This window comes from Eublepharis macularius, chromosome 6, assembly GCF_028583425.1.
Source record: "Eublepharis macularius isolate TG4126 chromosome 6, MPM_Emac_v1.0, whole genome shotgun sequence".
NCBI lineage: Eukaryota > Metazoa > Chordata > Lepidosauria > Squamata > Eublepharidae > Eublepharis > Eublepharis macularius.
The window spans coordinates 52,203,342-52,219,679 of NC_072795.1; the positions used below are offsets into that span (position 1 = coordinate 52,203,342).

The following is a 16,338-nucleotide window of genomic DNA, read 5'->3' on the forward strand; positions in this document are numbered from 1 at the left end:
GAACCAATGGAAGAAATATATCAACAAATGCAAGAGTCAAAACAAGGTTTAGCAGGAAGAATCTATAGGAGAATGATATCAAATAAAGATAAGACAATAGCATATTTACAAAAAATTTGGAGTAAGGAGGGTCAGATATCAGAAAAGACAGCAGGCAAAATCATGAAAGGTTTAGAGGAAATCAAAGTGATGAAATTTAACGAGTTAGAACATAAATTTTTTACAAAATGGTATAAAGCACCAGCGCAATTTGCGAATATGATCTTGGGACTAAGCCTTAGGTGCTGGCACTGTAGACAGTCTAAAGGGTGGTTTTCCCACGTGGTGGGAATGCCAAGAGGTCAAGGTTTTTTGGACAAAAATATTAAAAATTATAGGTAGGATATGTAGAGTATCCTTAACTATAGACTTTAACCTAATGGTAATGAGTATAACAGGGAACCTGACAGTAAATAAGGGGGACCAAGCCACCTTTAAGGCTATGTTATTAGCAAGTAAAGCAGTTATTGCGCTGGGCTGTAAGGATAAAAGTAAACGGACTGTAGAAATCTGGCACAACTATCTGTATGAATTCATAAAGTCGGATATCGTCGAGAGGATACGCCAGAAGACTACATGGCAAGAGAAGAACGAAGAAATAAGGAGTAGATGGAAGACCTACCTAGAGTGGATGTCAACGGAAGGAAGAAAAGACATTCGGTGGAAGATTCAGACTTTGTGCCCGTGGCTGGGGATAAAAGACTAGAGACTATAAGGGGAAGGGGAGGGGGTAGGGGGGGAGGAAGGGGAAAAATGGCAAAGCGAAACGAACGATATATGAACAATGTATGTTGCATATGTAACAGATACTAAAAACTCGAATAAAAAAGATATTTTAAAAAAAGGAACAGAATTGTACTTTCATGAAGGCTCCTATGCTTTGATGATTCCACAAAATGTGTAGAACAGAACTGTTCAGGAGGGCAGTTTTATAAAGAAAAAAAATAGTAAAAAAAAGTGGCAAAAATTGTTTAAAGGTGCATTCTACCATTTTTGTCAGTGTCCTCTAATGTTGTAATTCAGTTTTATTGCACTGCTTGTTGTATTATTATACTGGTCTTTGTTATATTACACTCCGCACTTTTGATGGGGTTCATCTGACCCTTGCAGACTCAATTAAAAGCCTAGGGATTATACAGGATTCAGTGCTATGCAAAAAATGCTTTTTACAGCCTCACTCTAGCATGGAAGATGGCTTCGTACCTTGACAAGGCTGATCTGGCCACCTGGATCCATGCTACGGTAACATTTGACTATTGTAATGCATTATTCATAGGTCTCTAGGTCAACTAGGAAACTCCAGTTGGTGCAGTATACTACAGTTTGGTTAGTATTGGGACCGAGTGGGAACATATCATTCCCATTCTGCAGTCACTCCATTGGCTACCTATCAGTTACCAGGCTCAATTCGAGGTATTAGCTATCACATACAAAGCTCTTCATGGCTTTGGTCCAGCATACCTACGGGACTGCCTCTTTTCCTCATGTTCCTCCATGGCAGCTTTACTCCTGAAGGTGCTCCCCTGCACAAGGCGAAATTAATAGCTGCCCATACATGTGCATTCTCTATGGTGGCCCCCATCCATGGAACAGCCTACCTGAAGAGGTCAGAAAAGCTCCCTCTGTTCTGGCTTTCTGCAAATGCTGCAAAGCTGAATTATTCGATGGCTTTTTTACTCAGATAGGAGAGCTGTACTGTAAGGAAGTGGTCTCAAAAAGATGCTTCACTAAAGAAATAGGGACCATAGACTTCACTACTATGAGCTGCTATGTACTATCTGTTGCTTTAAGTATGATCCTACTGGGTAGTTCTATGTAGTTTAATGTCCGTCTTAGAATTGCTTATGCTCTGTTTCACCATTTCTTCAGCTCTGTATTGGATTTTTGCTGATGTTATGACTTCGCAAATTTGCATTTATATACCCTATGGCATTGTTTATTGAAATGTCCTTGATATTGACTGTACTAATCTGGCCCTATGTAGTCTGCCTTGAGTCTCAGTTGGAAAGGTGGACTACAAATTGTTGGAATAGGCGACTCAGCCTGCCTTTGGACACTGGGGGGCGCTGCATGTCTCTTTGAATGTAATGTATAAGTCTAGCAATCTGCCACTCTCTTGTCTAAGGTGGGAATGCCTACTGACTCCTCCTCTCTTGCCTCTGTGCTTCTTGGGAGATTTCACACCTTCCCTCATGCTCTTCCAAGAGAAAGATGTAAAGCCACCATGCTCCTCATGGAGCCCTTCTCTTTGTCCACAAACCCTCTTCCAGCCTCGCTGCCTATATTTTCAGGCCGTGGTATTAGCTTAGAGAATGTAACTCTATAGATAGGTTCTTTCCCTTGATATTACCAGAAGATATTGCTATGCAGAAATCTGCTACAATAAACTGTAAGTTCTATCTTTCTATGAATTTTGTCTGAGGATTAATTAATGCACGTTTGTGAGGGTTTAAACGCTTCTGACTAAATTACTCTGCTATATGTTACTCTGCTAAGTTGCTAAACTAAATATATAAAATACCATATATCTCTAACAGGGTTAATGGTAGCCCAGTCTTGAATAAGTTCCTCAGGGCCAAAGAAAAGCCCATAGCTGAATCTAGAAGTAAAGAGTTTCAAACTGCAAAGTTTTTTCCTTGACTGCTGGTCTAACAGCCAGGCAGAACAAAAGGACTCAATTAGCAAGTGAATGCCCTCACAGGCAACCTCACGAGGAACAAAGAAAGAAATTAGGTGAAAAGTCTAACAGCTTTTTCCCTACCCTCAAGTGTGCACAGAAAAAGCAGAGAAACCTCCTTTTAAAACGTTTTGGCTAACTTGAGCCAGGAAACTAAAAGTTAAAGAGGGAAAAGTAAAGTTTTCTAGAGAAGTACTTTGAGATTTCTTGAAAATGTCAGACCAGTTACTACAAATTGATTTATTCAGACAGCTATTTTCGACTAAAATGGAAGATAATGGAGATGTGAATGCTCATATTGAATCTTTGTTGAATCAAATAGATAAACTAGCTACTGTTGGTCAGATTCTAGATGAAGATTTGAAAATTGCTCTGGTTTTAAGCTCACTACCAAAGAGTTATTCCAGTTTAGCAAAGTCTCTTACTGAAAAAGGGGCTACATCGGAGGAAGTGCTAGATCAGATAAGATCACAGTACAATGAACAGAGATCTTATCCTCAGGAAAAGAAATGCAAAACTGACTCATGTTACATGGTCAGAGAGGTCAGACCCAGAGGGGCAGGACCTAGGCAAATTGATTACTGGCAAAGAGCCAATCCTAGAGAAAGGCAGACTCCTCCCTTCTGCCACAAATGCAATAAGCCCAGTCACCTCCAGAGGGAGTGTTTTAGCAACAGAAGCTACAGCCACAAGGGCAGAAACAATTATGCTGCTGCAAGCAGGAACCAACAGGCAGAGAGAAACAGAGAAGATTTTTCAAAAGCAAGAGCTAGTAATTTTAGAGATTTTCCTCAAACAAGGGCTGATAGTAATTATCATGTGTCTCATATTGCTCGAATAAATGATAGCCCACAGTGCCCTTGGGTCCTCGATAGTGGCGCCTCAGCCCATATGGTTTCAGATATTAATCTGTTTTATGAATTAGATACCAGTGCATCTAAGAACGTTATGATGGCTAACGGGACAAATGTGAAAATTGCTGGGAAAGGCTCTATTATGCTTCATAGCAATAATGATTTCTCTAAGAAGATAATTAAAGTAGAAGAAGTTTTATACATTCCTGATTTAAAGGCAAACCTACTAAGCGTACCTGTACTATCACAAAAAGGATTTTCTATACACTTTGAGAATAATAAATGTACAGTTTCTCGCGAAGGAGAGATATATTCCACAGGTAGTCTCAGAAATGGAGTCTTTGAACTGGACTGCCAAGGAGAAAAGGCCTACAAGGCAACAACAGCTACCACAAAAAGAGAACCAATTGAACTTTGGCATAGAAGATTTGCACATCGCGATATGCAAGCCATAAAGGAGCTGCAGTCTAAGGACTTGGTAACAGGTATTAATATAAGTGCATGTGGCAATGATGATGAATTATGTGTTTGTTGTATAAAGAGAAAGGCAACTCGACCTTCAATTCCCAAACAAAGCCAAAGGTGCTCAAGGCAACCACTTGAACTAATCCATACTGATTTATGTGGTCCTATTAAACCAGCATCAACAGGAAATAACCTTTATATATTGTCTTTCATTGATGACTTCTCGAGATATACAGTGTGCTATTTGCTGAAAGAAAAATCGCAGACTGAGCAGAAACTGCGTGATTATGTTTCCATGGTGTCTAACAAGTTCAACAGGAAACCTCAAGCCTTTCAAAGCGACAATGGCGGTGAGTACGTTTCCCATGCCACACAGAGATTTCTCAGGGAAAATGGAATCCAACATAGATTCACTGTTCCCTATAACCCCGAACAGAATGGGGTCGCCGAGCGCAAAAATCGTTCTATCATGAATATGGTCAGATGTATGTTAATAGATTCAGGACTTCCCTACAGACACTGGGGAGAAGCAGCCATGACTGCAATCTACTTACAAAACAGATTGCCCACTAAAGCTACAAACAAAACTCCTTATGAGTTATGGCATAACAGGAAGCCAAGCATAGAACATCTTAGAGTATTTGGATGCAAAGCATATGCGCATATACCAGAGGAAAAGAGATCTAAACTAGAACCCAGAGCCTTAGAAGGCATCTTTGTAGGATATGCTCCAGGATGTAAGGGATATAGGATTTTTAACCCAGAAACTAACAGTGTTACTACAAGCAGAGTTGTGCAATTTGATGAGCGACAAAGGAGCAACCAGAATGCTGCTACACGTGACCCTTCAGAGGGAGAGAATGATGACAGCCAGCTGCTGTTGTATCGGCCAGATGACATCGCTACGCAAATGCGACCAGATATCCAACCCGGTGATGAGGCAATGGGTGCAGCCACTGAGCAGATGCAACCAGAAGCCCGACCAGGTGAGAGAATAAAGGCGGAAATTCCCAGGCCAGTAGATGTTCCTGAGGAGCCAGAGCCCGCTGCGGAGGCAGAGGTGACTCAGGACCTTAGGCGCTCTCAGCGCGTCAACAGAGGAGTTCCAGCCGAGAGACTGACCTACCTTGCAAGGTCATCGCCACCACAAGAACCAACTTCATGGGCCGAAGTTCAACAAATGCCTGAACCAGAAGCAAAGAAATGGAAGGAAGCAGCACAAGAAGAAATAGATGCTCTGCACAAGAACAAAACATGGACTCTCACAAAACTACCTAAGGGTCAGAATGTTATTGGATGTAAATGGGTTTTTAAAGCTAAGAAAAATGAGAATGGTGCAGTTGAGAGATACAAAGCTAGATTAGTAGCCAAAGGATATTCTCAGATTTATGGAACTGATTATGATCAAACTTTTGCACCAGTTGTAAAATATTCCACAATCAGGATGCTTTTAAGCATAACAGCTTCTAGAAACATGCAAACAGAGCACCTGGATATAAAGACTGCATTTTTACATGGTGAAATTGAGGAAGAATTATATATGAGTCAACCTCCAGGGTTCATAGATGAACAGAATAAACACTTAGTATGCAAACTTCAGAAAGGACTTTATGGTCTTAAGCAAGCTGCCAAATCCTGGAATGATAAACTGACCAAAATGTTACTTGATCTAGATTTTAAACGAGGCAAAGCTGACCTCTGTCTTTACAGTAGATACAAGAATGAGAGATGGACTTTTATTTTGTCTTATGTTGATGATCTTATCCTTTGTTATGAAAATTCAAGTGATTGTGCTGAAATTATATCTCATCTAAACAAGGAAGTTGAAGTGAAACGCTTGGGCAATGCTAATTTTTATTTGGGGATCCAGATCGAGAGAGAACCAGATGGCAGTTACCTTCTCAGCCAAAGACAAAAGATACTAGAACTACTGGAAAGTTTTGGACTAGAAAATGCCAATCCAATGCCTACACCAATGGAAGTAGGTTTTCTAAAAGAAAAGGAACCAAATGAGCCTCTACCAGAGAACAACGGGTACAGAACTGCCATAGGCAAGCTTCTTTACCTAGCAATGACAACAAGACCTGACATTGCAACAGCTGTAGGTATTCTATCCAGGAGGGTAAGTAAACCCACTGTGAATGATTGGACCAGAGTAAAAAGAGTAATGAGATATTTAAAGGGTACTGCAGATTCTAAACTAAGGCTGCCAGCTAGTAAAAATCCCACACTATTGGGATATGCTGATGCAGATTGGGCTAAAGATAATTCAGATTGGAAATCCACTACTGGTTATGTGTTTTTCTATGGGAATGGACCTATAACTTGGGCCAGTCGTAAACAAGAAATTGTGGCCCTTTCGTCCACTGAAGCAGAACTTGTGTCAGCTTCAGAAGCATGCAAAGATTTACAAATGCTTTTGATGTTACTTAAAGATTTTGGCATTATAGAACCTTTACCAGTTAACATGCTAGAAGATAACCAGAGTTGTATAGCCCTTTCTCTTTTAGAAGGAAATACTCTGCGCACAAGACATATTGGGACACGACAGCAGTTCGTGAAGGAACTTCAAGCACAAGGAATTGTGAAGCTGCACTACTGTCCCACTGAAGAAATGACAGCGGACATCTTTACTAAGCCGCTGCCCAGAGACAAGTACCAAGGTCTACGAAGTGACCTGAACGTTGTGAATGCTGACGACACTCTGAGTTGAGAGGGAGTGTTGGAATAGGCGACTCAGCCTGCCTTTGGACACTGGGGGGCGCTGCATGTCTCTTTGAATGTAATGTATAAGTCTAGCAATCTGCCACTCTCTTGTCTAAGGTGGGAACGCCTACTGACTCCTCCTCTCTTGCCTCTGTGCTTCTTGGGAGATTTCACACCTTCCCTCATGCTCTTCCAAGAGAAAGATGTAAAGCCACCATGCTCCTCATGGAGCCCTTCTCTTTGTCCACAAACCCTCTTCCAGCCTCGCTGCCTATATTTTCAGGCCGTGGTATTAGCTTAGAGAATGTAACTCTATAGATAGGTTCTTTCCCTTGATATTACCAGAAGATATTGCTATGCAGAAATCTGCTACAATAAACTGTAAGTTCTATCTTTCTATGAATTTTGTCTGAGGATTAATTAATGCACGTTTGTGAGGGTTTAAACGCTTCTGACTAAATTACTCTGCTATATGTTACTCTGCTAAGTTGCTAAACTAAATATATAAAATACCATATATCTCTAACACAAATGACATAAACACACACACACCTTTCTAATTATGTAATGCACCCTGAGTCTTAATGAGAAAAATGGACTATAAATTAAGTAAAAAAATGTGCTTAGAATAACACAGTGAGTTACTGAAGGATTCTATTAGTGATTATGATTTTAAAATCATAAAAGTTTAGGAGCATCCCTGAAATTAATTGATACCAATCAACAGCATGCCTATTATTGTGAAGATGATAGAAGCTGAGACAGAGATCCTGGATGTCAAAAACCCATCAACAGGGTTGAAGTGATAATTTCAGAAATGGAGGCTTGTATCCTATGAATTTTTGTGCATCCTACGTAGCCTTTGTTGGGGAACGGGCTTCCTGTTCATCTAAAACTTTGCTCAAAATCATTTGCTTTCAATGGACTCTTTCACAAATGGAAATTTTAGGAGAAAAGAAAACATGCTCCACAGCAGAGGCCATCTAGCATACACAGAACTTGTTCATAGGATCCAAGTCAACAAGATCAATATATGTTTTAATTTCAACAAGTAGCAACTGGCTTGTTAAAGTCATCTGGAGCTGATAGCAAGCCTCTTTTTAGGGTACACTTTAGCTCTGCTCATGAGACCTGTGAAGAGTGGGGTGGAGATATTGATGCTCCCGCTTAGGGACTGGATTAAATGAAGGTTGGTCTCTCACAAGTCTGTAAATCTATGAAAATAAATTTATTATAACAATCAACAAGTCTAACATTTTGCAAAGCAAAAATCCCACTCCCCAATGGTAAAACTCTTAAGAGATTAGTATATGAAATCCTCTTGACAGCTGGATTTATCTTCAGGAACATCAAGAGTAGATGGATAGGGTAATGATATTAAAGGATACTTTCCTCTTTTTAAAACCATTACAGATTGACATCAACAATCTTGCAACATCAGGCATTCAACAGAGTTTGACTCTGTCAGAGCATCTCCAGAGTCCAACTGGCACAATTTGGAGCTAATTCTGCTCAGTTCCTTAGAGAAGTCAATTCTACAACCCAAGTACCTTACTTAACGTCACATTCTATAACCACAAAACATATTTTTGCAATGGGAATGAAATCTGCCATTTTTAAACATCTGCCATTTTTAAACATTTTTAAACATTTTGAATTTATACAGGTCATCTTGTCTGTACAGAGTCAATGCACATAGGGTGAATGTGCTGGTGTCCGTCGCACACATTTACTCAAATGTAGTCACACTGCTTAGGGACATTCAAGTTGTACATACATTGGTTTCCTCTAACAGGAACATTTGATACCAATAATTTACAATCCTAGGGATGCAGTCTGTGCATAAGTCATACACTTCAAGGTGTGGTGTACGCACACAGGCAAATGGCAGGATTAGTGCATTCATTCACAAGCAGGGCCCGGGCCAGGGCCAGGGCACTCATTCCTTAATAAATGCATAGGCTCTGTACAAATACAGGCTTGGATGCTGTAAAACATTTCCACTGAGGGAAGGGCTTTCTGTCTGTGGAACATGATTTCCCCGTCTCTCCCCTCCTGCTGTAGCCCAAAACAACTCCTTGAAATACAGCTTTTGGGGGAAAGGGGAACTGCAGGAACATCATAGAAGGGGAGTCAGAGGTCTTCAGTGAGAGGAATGAACTGGTGAAAATCCCTCCACATCATTTTTCCTCCACAGAAATGAGCTGTGGGATCCATGCCATATCATGTGTGCACAGGACTATTGTGCACATACATTCAAAGTAAGAGATAGAAACATGTTCAGGAACAATACTGAACTTGAAATTCTCAGGATGAAGCATTTTCTGTCCAATCCTTAATTATGCAATATATGGTATAATCGCAGAATCATGAAATATGCACTACTTCAACTGTAGAAACTGCTACACATTACTTATTCCATGGGGACGTCCCCAGGTCAGCCTGAAAGACATTCCGGAGTCCTGTGCTTCCCAAGTCACTATTTGCCCTGCTGGGGGCTCCAAGTGTACTGATGGGCTACATATTTTATTTTCTCAGCAAGGCAAACAGTAGTTCTCTGGGCTGTTTCAGATTAGGGGGAAAAATGGAGGGCAAGCAATCTAAGCTCCCTCTCTCTGTGTGTTGCAGTCCTGGTTCAAATTAAGCCTGTGCACACCAGGGAAGAACAGAACTGCAGAACATATCTCTTGAGTAGGGTTGCCAGCCCTCTTCTATGGTGGAAGACCTCCTGTCAGCAACCCTTGTTATCCACCGCCACTTGAAAAATAATAATAATAATATGCCAGCATCACATGTGGTATGATGTCACTTCCAGGGAAAACCTGGAAGTGACATCATGTCGCTCTAGGAATCACTGGAAACGCCACAGTGATGCAACATCACTTCCATTTTTTTCTGGAAGAGATGTCACGGCACACGTAATGCCAGTGCCCCCCATGTCCCCACCCCCAAGCTCTCACCAGTTACTAGGCAACCCTACCCTTGAGCTAATCTGAGTATGTCCCTGGGGAAAAAGTAAACTGTAGTAAGGCCCTAACTCAAAGGTTAGAATAGACAAAGACTGCAAGAATGAAATGCAAAACAATCCCTGAACACCAAGAATTTTTGTGAAATTAGGTTATGTCTATTTTTTTTAATGTTCAGACATTTTCTGCTTTTCTATCCAGTCATAAGGGCTAGAAATATGCTGATTTTCAAATTAATCTCAAATTCTGTGGATTTTTGAGAGTGATACCTAGGCTGTAGTCTGTAGTCTACAGTAGGAACCATTCAGATGCTGCAACTCCTGACAGTATGGAACATAATAGATCGAACGCCATTATGATGAAAAACACTTTAATCTGCAACCTTGAATCTCAAATTTAAGACTTACTGAATGAAAGAATTGTTAACTACTAACAACCCACCAATTTGTAGGCCTAAAATCCTTGAAGGGGCCTTTACAAAGTGCCTTGCAATTCAAGAAGAGATTTGATCTTTTAACACTGTACATTCCTCAAGCCTTTTAGAGTCACTTTTCCAAGAGTATAAATGGCTTCATCTGTGCCTTGATTAAGGTGCTTCACCATATTCTTCTCAAAGAGCAGTGGGTGGTAGGCACCCATGGTGCAGGCTTGGTCAAAGAACTTCTGGAAATAATGACAAATGTCTGTTTGCCTTTTGGAAGGAAGAAATTCATAAACATCGACTTTGTCACAGAAGTGCATCATGAGAACAATGCCTACAGGAGAAAGGAAGAGAAATATATGGCTGCATCAGTGTGGTGTGCAGAATTTAGAAAACAATCAAAGTACTTTTCTCTTTTTTAAAGACAATGACAACTGATGAACTTTATACCATAAGGAGGTGGAAGGTCATTTCTTCCTTCCTTGATTGCTGCAGTTCAAACACTGTTTAATGGTTCATTATGCTAAAATACTAATTCCTAGGAGCTGAGCAAGAGTAGATTAAGGAAAAGTGAACAGTGCAGATAATCAGAAGAGATATTTCTGAACCTGCAAGCTGTGATCTGCTTGTTTGGGATCTGTACACCAATCATGCCTCGGCTCTTTCTGAGGTCAACACAAATCACGTAGAAACCAGGGCTTAACTGAAGAACACCAAATGTTTGTCACTCACACCTTCTGACCTGAAAATCGTGACCTGAATGATTTACCATGGTTACAAATTCTCATGACTTAGTTCCTTTTCTGAAGCTCAACAAGTTGGGATTTGGGTCAGTATCTAAATGGGATATTATCTAGACAGCATTTTGAACTACTTGGGGAAGGACAGATTATAAAAGTGACAATCTGAAGGTATAAATTACTAGATAAACAGAGTCATCTTAAATATTGAAATCACTCATCCTGCAGTGTATAATATTCTGCTTTAGGATTCCACTGAAAGTTTGCCTGTTACATCATAAGGGATCAATGCCTCTTACCCAGGGCCAGCTCTACCATGAGATCATCTGAGGCAGACACCTTAGGCAGTGGATTTGGGGTGGCCTCTACCTCCTGTCTCGTTCTCCCATTACAAGCCACCTGGCCCACAAACCCTCATTCCCACCTTCATCTGGGAGCTGAAGCAGCTCTCCTAACTCCCTCTGCCTACTTTAAAGCAGCATGGCACACCATACATGTCCTATAAAGCTTCCTAAACCCTCACAAGTGCTGGCCATCATTTTCATTGTTCTGGCAACCCTGCTGATTAGCAGTTGCTGAGGCAATCCAAAGTGGGGGAGGTGGTCTCAGGCATCAAAATGTCTTGAGGTTGCATGGCTCCTACTGAGCAAGATAACCTTGGCGCCCAATTCATTCTGATGACTATTATGTAAAAAGGAACAAGCTTGTGAACTGCTTAGCAATGATAGCACTACATCACTAGTGTAAAGCTTAAAAATAATGCCAAAGCCCATTAACTTTGGGCTAGAAGTAACCTTTCTTCTGTATGCTGAGAAACGACCAGGATGAAAGGGACAATATAAAGCTGCTTCTACTTGTGATGGACTGCACTTAACAGCAGATTTCTGTAGTGCAGCAAAATCAGAGAACTGTGAAGGGTTAACTATTCCATAGAATTGAGAGCCTGAGTGACAGGCTGCTCCATCTTCTTTGAATGGTCAGTGCCAGTTGAAAAAAAAAGAGAAAAAAACCTGTATTATCAACCAAATGCTGAGGAGTGGGTTTTTTAAAAAAAAATTCCATACTGGAGTTTCTGTCAGTTAGAACCAGTCTGAAGGCAGTCAGTTGGTATCTTACAGGATTTGGAGTCAGGAATATGACAAGAAGACAGCTCCACCTTTAGAGTGAAGGGAGAAGACTCCTTTGCTTCAACTGTAGTATTACTGTCCAGAGGAAGAATTCTATCTATGAATTCAAAGTCTAAGTGTCAGCATAAGCTGAAGTACACTTTATGCAGACACCAGAGAACTGGGAGTGTGTTTTGGGAGACAGTGATTGGGCAGTAGGTTGAGACTCCCTTTCAAGCCAAAAAGTAGAGGGATTATATCTTCTGAACAGAAAAAGATTAATTCTGGTCCAGTTTTGAAAGGGGGTTGGCTCTGAGGAGGGCCCCGCATCTGTTGTGAAAGGAAAACAGTTTGACTACTCAGGAGATAGAAATACCCTCTAGTTTCAAGAAATGAGTGAGTTAGGTGCCCAAAGAAAGTGACTAACTCCAGAAAACCTGAATTGTCATAGGAAACTTCTTGAAGAAACATTGTTCGTGTACCTAAATTACTAAGTAAAACATCTCTCACTGTTAAGAACCAAGACTATATGAAACTAAGCTTCAAGGAAACTATTTTTCCTGTTACACGAAGTGTATTCTGTAATACCAGCAAAAATTTACTTCCACATTTCCATCCCCTGACTATACTTACTCAATCCCTGCCTGTTAAATAAAGCTATTATTTCTTTTTGAATGTTATATAGTCTCTAGTGCCATTTCCAATAAAAAGGAAGAGGGCTCCAGCTTTTCCCCATCATTCCTGGACTGGACTAAAAAGCCAAAATTATATCAGTGTGTCGGGGGGGGGGGCAAACAAACCTTTAAAACCTCAAATATTAACACTTAGGGCTGCTCAGCTACATGGGGCTGCTCAGTCAAAGCAGGGAAACTGAATTTTGGTGGGAAAATCCGCCTCACCGTGGGGAAAGTGAAGGAGGGGGTCCATCATATTACTTTATTACAAAAAGAACATGTACAGAAAGTTTCGATAGGCTTGGTGCACCATTGTCCACAACAGTGATGAAACAGTGACTGTTTAAGCTCACAAATACATTTTTCCAAGCTGAAGCTGTTCTGCCCTCTACTGGACTTGTCAGGCTATGGATGACAGGATATAGTAGACAGGTCTTTGTACCATTGACTCCTCCTCTATGCAATGTAAAACTCCTCTTAAGTGTAGTGATACATCCAAAATAATCAGAAAGTGTTGTTGTGTGTTTATCTATGTATATACTACACAAACTCAGCTTTTAGAGGTAGTACTCGGAGAGTGAGGGTGAAGACTAGTGCTGCAACCCTTGCTGTAGCCAATAATTCCTTTAAGGGTCATCCAATGCAAGGAAAGTCAGAGCCTCCTTCCTACATGGTTTTAAAAATAGGCCAAAAGAGGAAAGTCACTTCTCTCTCATTTTCTCATCTTAAAAAACCCCCTTCCTTTAGTTAAAAGACACAGCAGGTGATACAGTCACAGATAAGAATAACGACAAACATTTCATGTGGTTTCCAGTGTGCAGGGGGAGAATGTGAGATCTGGGGATACTGAAACATGAAATGTGCTTCTTGTAATTGCAGATCAATCACTATTGCACTGTCTATTGTCATGACCAGTCCTTTGATATCCATGCTAAACAGAAGATGCTTTAGAACAAGACAAAAGCAAGAAACGATTTCTATACGTTTAACATATTGTTCTGGATGACTCTGGACAGGCCTGATTCAGATAAAGGTGTACACTTAAGTCCTAGGTTCTAATTAGCTTTCCTATAAACGGACTGGGACCAGCATATCTGAGGGACCATCTTTCCCCATATGTACCTTGGAGGGCTCTTAGATCTGCAGGTAAACACATACTGGTAGTCCCTGGCCCCCAGGGAGGCTCGGCTGGCCTTGACCAGGGCCAGGACATTTTCTGTCCTGGCCCCAACCTGGTAGAACTCTCTGTTGGAAGACACTCGGGCCCGCCAAGATCTTGTATCTTTTCAGCAGGCTTGTAAGACGGAGATGTTCCACCAGGCATATGGTTGAGGCCAGCACTGGATCCATCTAATTAGCCTCCCTGCTGGTCTCCTACCAGTGGGGGGAGCATATGGTCCATCTGCCTCCCCATGCTTGAGGAGTTAAGAGTTTCACCAACCCACACCTCCACCCTTTTCTTCCCTTGTGTATGGTGGGCAGGGACAGGAAGAAGGGTGCACCATCTGGAATGCTGAAATCCATGTTGGTACTGAGATGTATTATATTGGTTTTATTTATTGTAATTTATTTATGATTGTAACCTGCCTTGAGCCTGCTTGCGAGGAGGGCGGGCTAAAAATCTAATCAATCAATCAATCAATCAGATCAGATCATTTAACTCCTGACAAGAGATACACCTCAACAACATTTTAGTTTTGTGATGGGTATAGCACGCAAGTGATACTATTAGAGAATCTCACCTTCCACTTTATCCTTTATTACAGCTATTCCTTTATTTATTATTTTAACACTGACTAACTCAACATAAATTTATACCACCCAATATGGCTACTTAAATAGTTAAAGGAGAGCAGTTACACAAGTCCATAAAAATACTTTACCCAAAGAAGAGCAGGTCACAAGCAAGGAACCCTTTCAAAGAAGCGCCCCATCAATTCAATTTCCTATATTTAATAATAATAATAACAACATTTGATTTATATACCACCCTTCAGAGCAGTTTACAAAGTATGTTATTATTATCCCCACAACTATCACCCTGTGAGGTGGGTGGGGCTGAGAGACCTCTGCAAGAGCTGTGACTGATCCAAGGTCACCCAGCTGGCTTCAAGTGGAGGAGTGGGGAATCAAACCCGGCTTTCCACATTAGAGTCCTGCTGCTCTTAACCACTACACCAAACTGGCTCTTCTTAAAGTTTTTAAAATCATATCAGCTGTTCCACTTGATAAAGGCTCATGCTCTTGGATTTCTAATTATCTTACAACTTAAAGCAACATTCAAAGTTAGCTACAGGAGGGCAGGGAGCTGTTCCAGCTGGCAGCAGAGGGTAGGACCCGAAACAATGGACTTAAATTACATGCACAAAGGTACCGGCTGGATATTAGGAAGAACTTTTTCACAGTTATAGTAGTTCAAAAGTGGAATCAGCTGCCTAGGGAGGTGGTGATCTCCCCTTCACTGACAGTTTTCAAGAAGAGGCTGGATGAATATTTGTCAGAGATGCTTTAGGCTGATCCTGCACGGGTTGGACTAGATGGTCTGCAGCGGGTTGGACTAGATGGTCTGTACGGCCCCTTCCAACTCTATGATTCTATGATCCCCTTTAAAGAGGTGGCGAGAGCACAGAATACTGAGATCAGCTGAGAATCAAAAGAGGGAAAGGGGAGAGGGGATCAGGGATCAATCCTAAACAGGTCCCACTTTCTTCAGTGGGGCTTATTCACAGGAAAGTATTTTTAGACTTGCACTGTCACGCCTGGGAGAGATTAGGGAATCCTGAAGTGGGGAGATACCTAGGGGATGGTACACTTTTGCTATGAAGTCTGGCAATTTCCTCAATGTGAAGAATGTGGTTTTTTTGCTGGGCCAAGGCCAAGGGCCTTCCCGCCCCTTACCTTCCCGGTCTTGGTAATCATCACCTCAGTGCTGAACTCATGGAAGCACTTTCAGACCTCTGTGCCCTGCAGGTCCACCCAAGGTACTTGCAGGGCAAGCAGAAGAGAAGCAGGCGTCCAACACGCTGCCTTGGCAGGGCCTCTGGATGACAACGTGTGTGTGTGTGTGTGCTGCAGCCCTCAAGAAACTCTCTTCGCAGCAGCCACCTGCAGTAGAAATGAGAGGAAGAGCACACCACAACCCCCCCCCCAATGCACCAAAGCCTGGGCCAAATGAAGGAGGCGAAGCTCCAGGCCTGTCGAGCAATTAGAGGTGCCTGCTGGGGTGGTGGCGGGAGAGCCCTTCTCCTCCCCCTCCACATGCTTTCTTTGCATTTCCACCCTTTGGCACACCTCAAGTTCTTCTCGCCTCAGCATCACCAGAGACAGCAAAAACACAAGCAGGTGAGCCAGGCACGCACGAGCGCCTATTTGCTGGGGAAGAGGCCTGCGCGGCCACCCCAGTTGCAAAGGGGCTGACCTCGGGTCAGGTGACCACCCTGCCTCTCCCCTAGATCTGGGTCTGTGCAGACCTTCTGCTGCCCCGGAAGTGACGTTTTCACGAACCAAACAAACTGGTTCATCAACTGGGCAATTTCATGCTGATTCGTAGTTTGCGAAGCACGACGAACCATGAACCACAACAAACCGCCATTTTCCCAGTTCGTGCCCATCTCTAGTCAAGTCTAGAAGAAGCTTTATTTCTGGCCGTATTCATGACAATATACATAGACGAGGACATTTCAGGGCTTT

General features: G+C 41.8%; 1 protein-coding gene across 4 annotated transcripts in view; it reads right to left on the reverse strand.

Annotated features, from left to right (window-relative positions):
- Positions 1–7,950: 7,950 nt before the first annotated feature.
- ST6GAL1 (ST6 beta-galactoside alpha-2,6-sialyltransferase 1) overlaps positions 7,951–16,338 on the reverse strand; it is a 120,418-nt gene continuing 112,030 nt past the window's right edge. For all 4 annotated transcript variants that reach the window (XM_054982402.1, XM_054982404.1, XM_054982405.1 and 1 more), the window contains one exon: positions 7,951–10,462. In XM_054982402.1, coding sequence (XP_054838377.1) covers positions 10,221–10,462 — 242 coding nt within the window. In that variant the 3' untranslated portion in view covers positions 7,951–10,220. The remainder of the gene's footprint in view (positions 10,463–16,338) is intronic.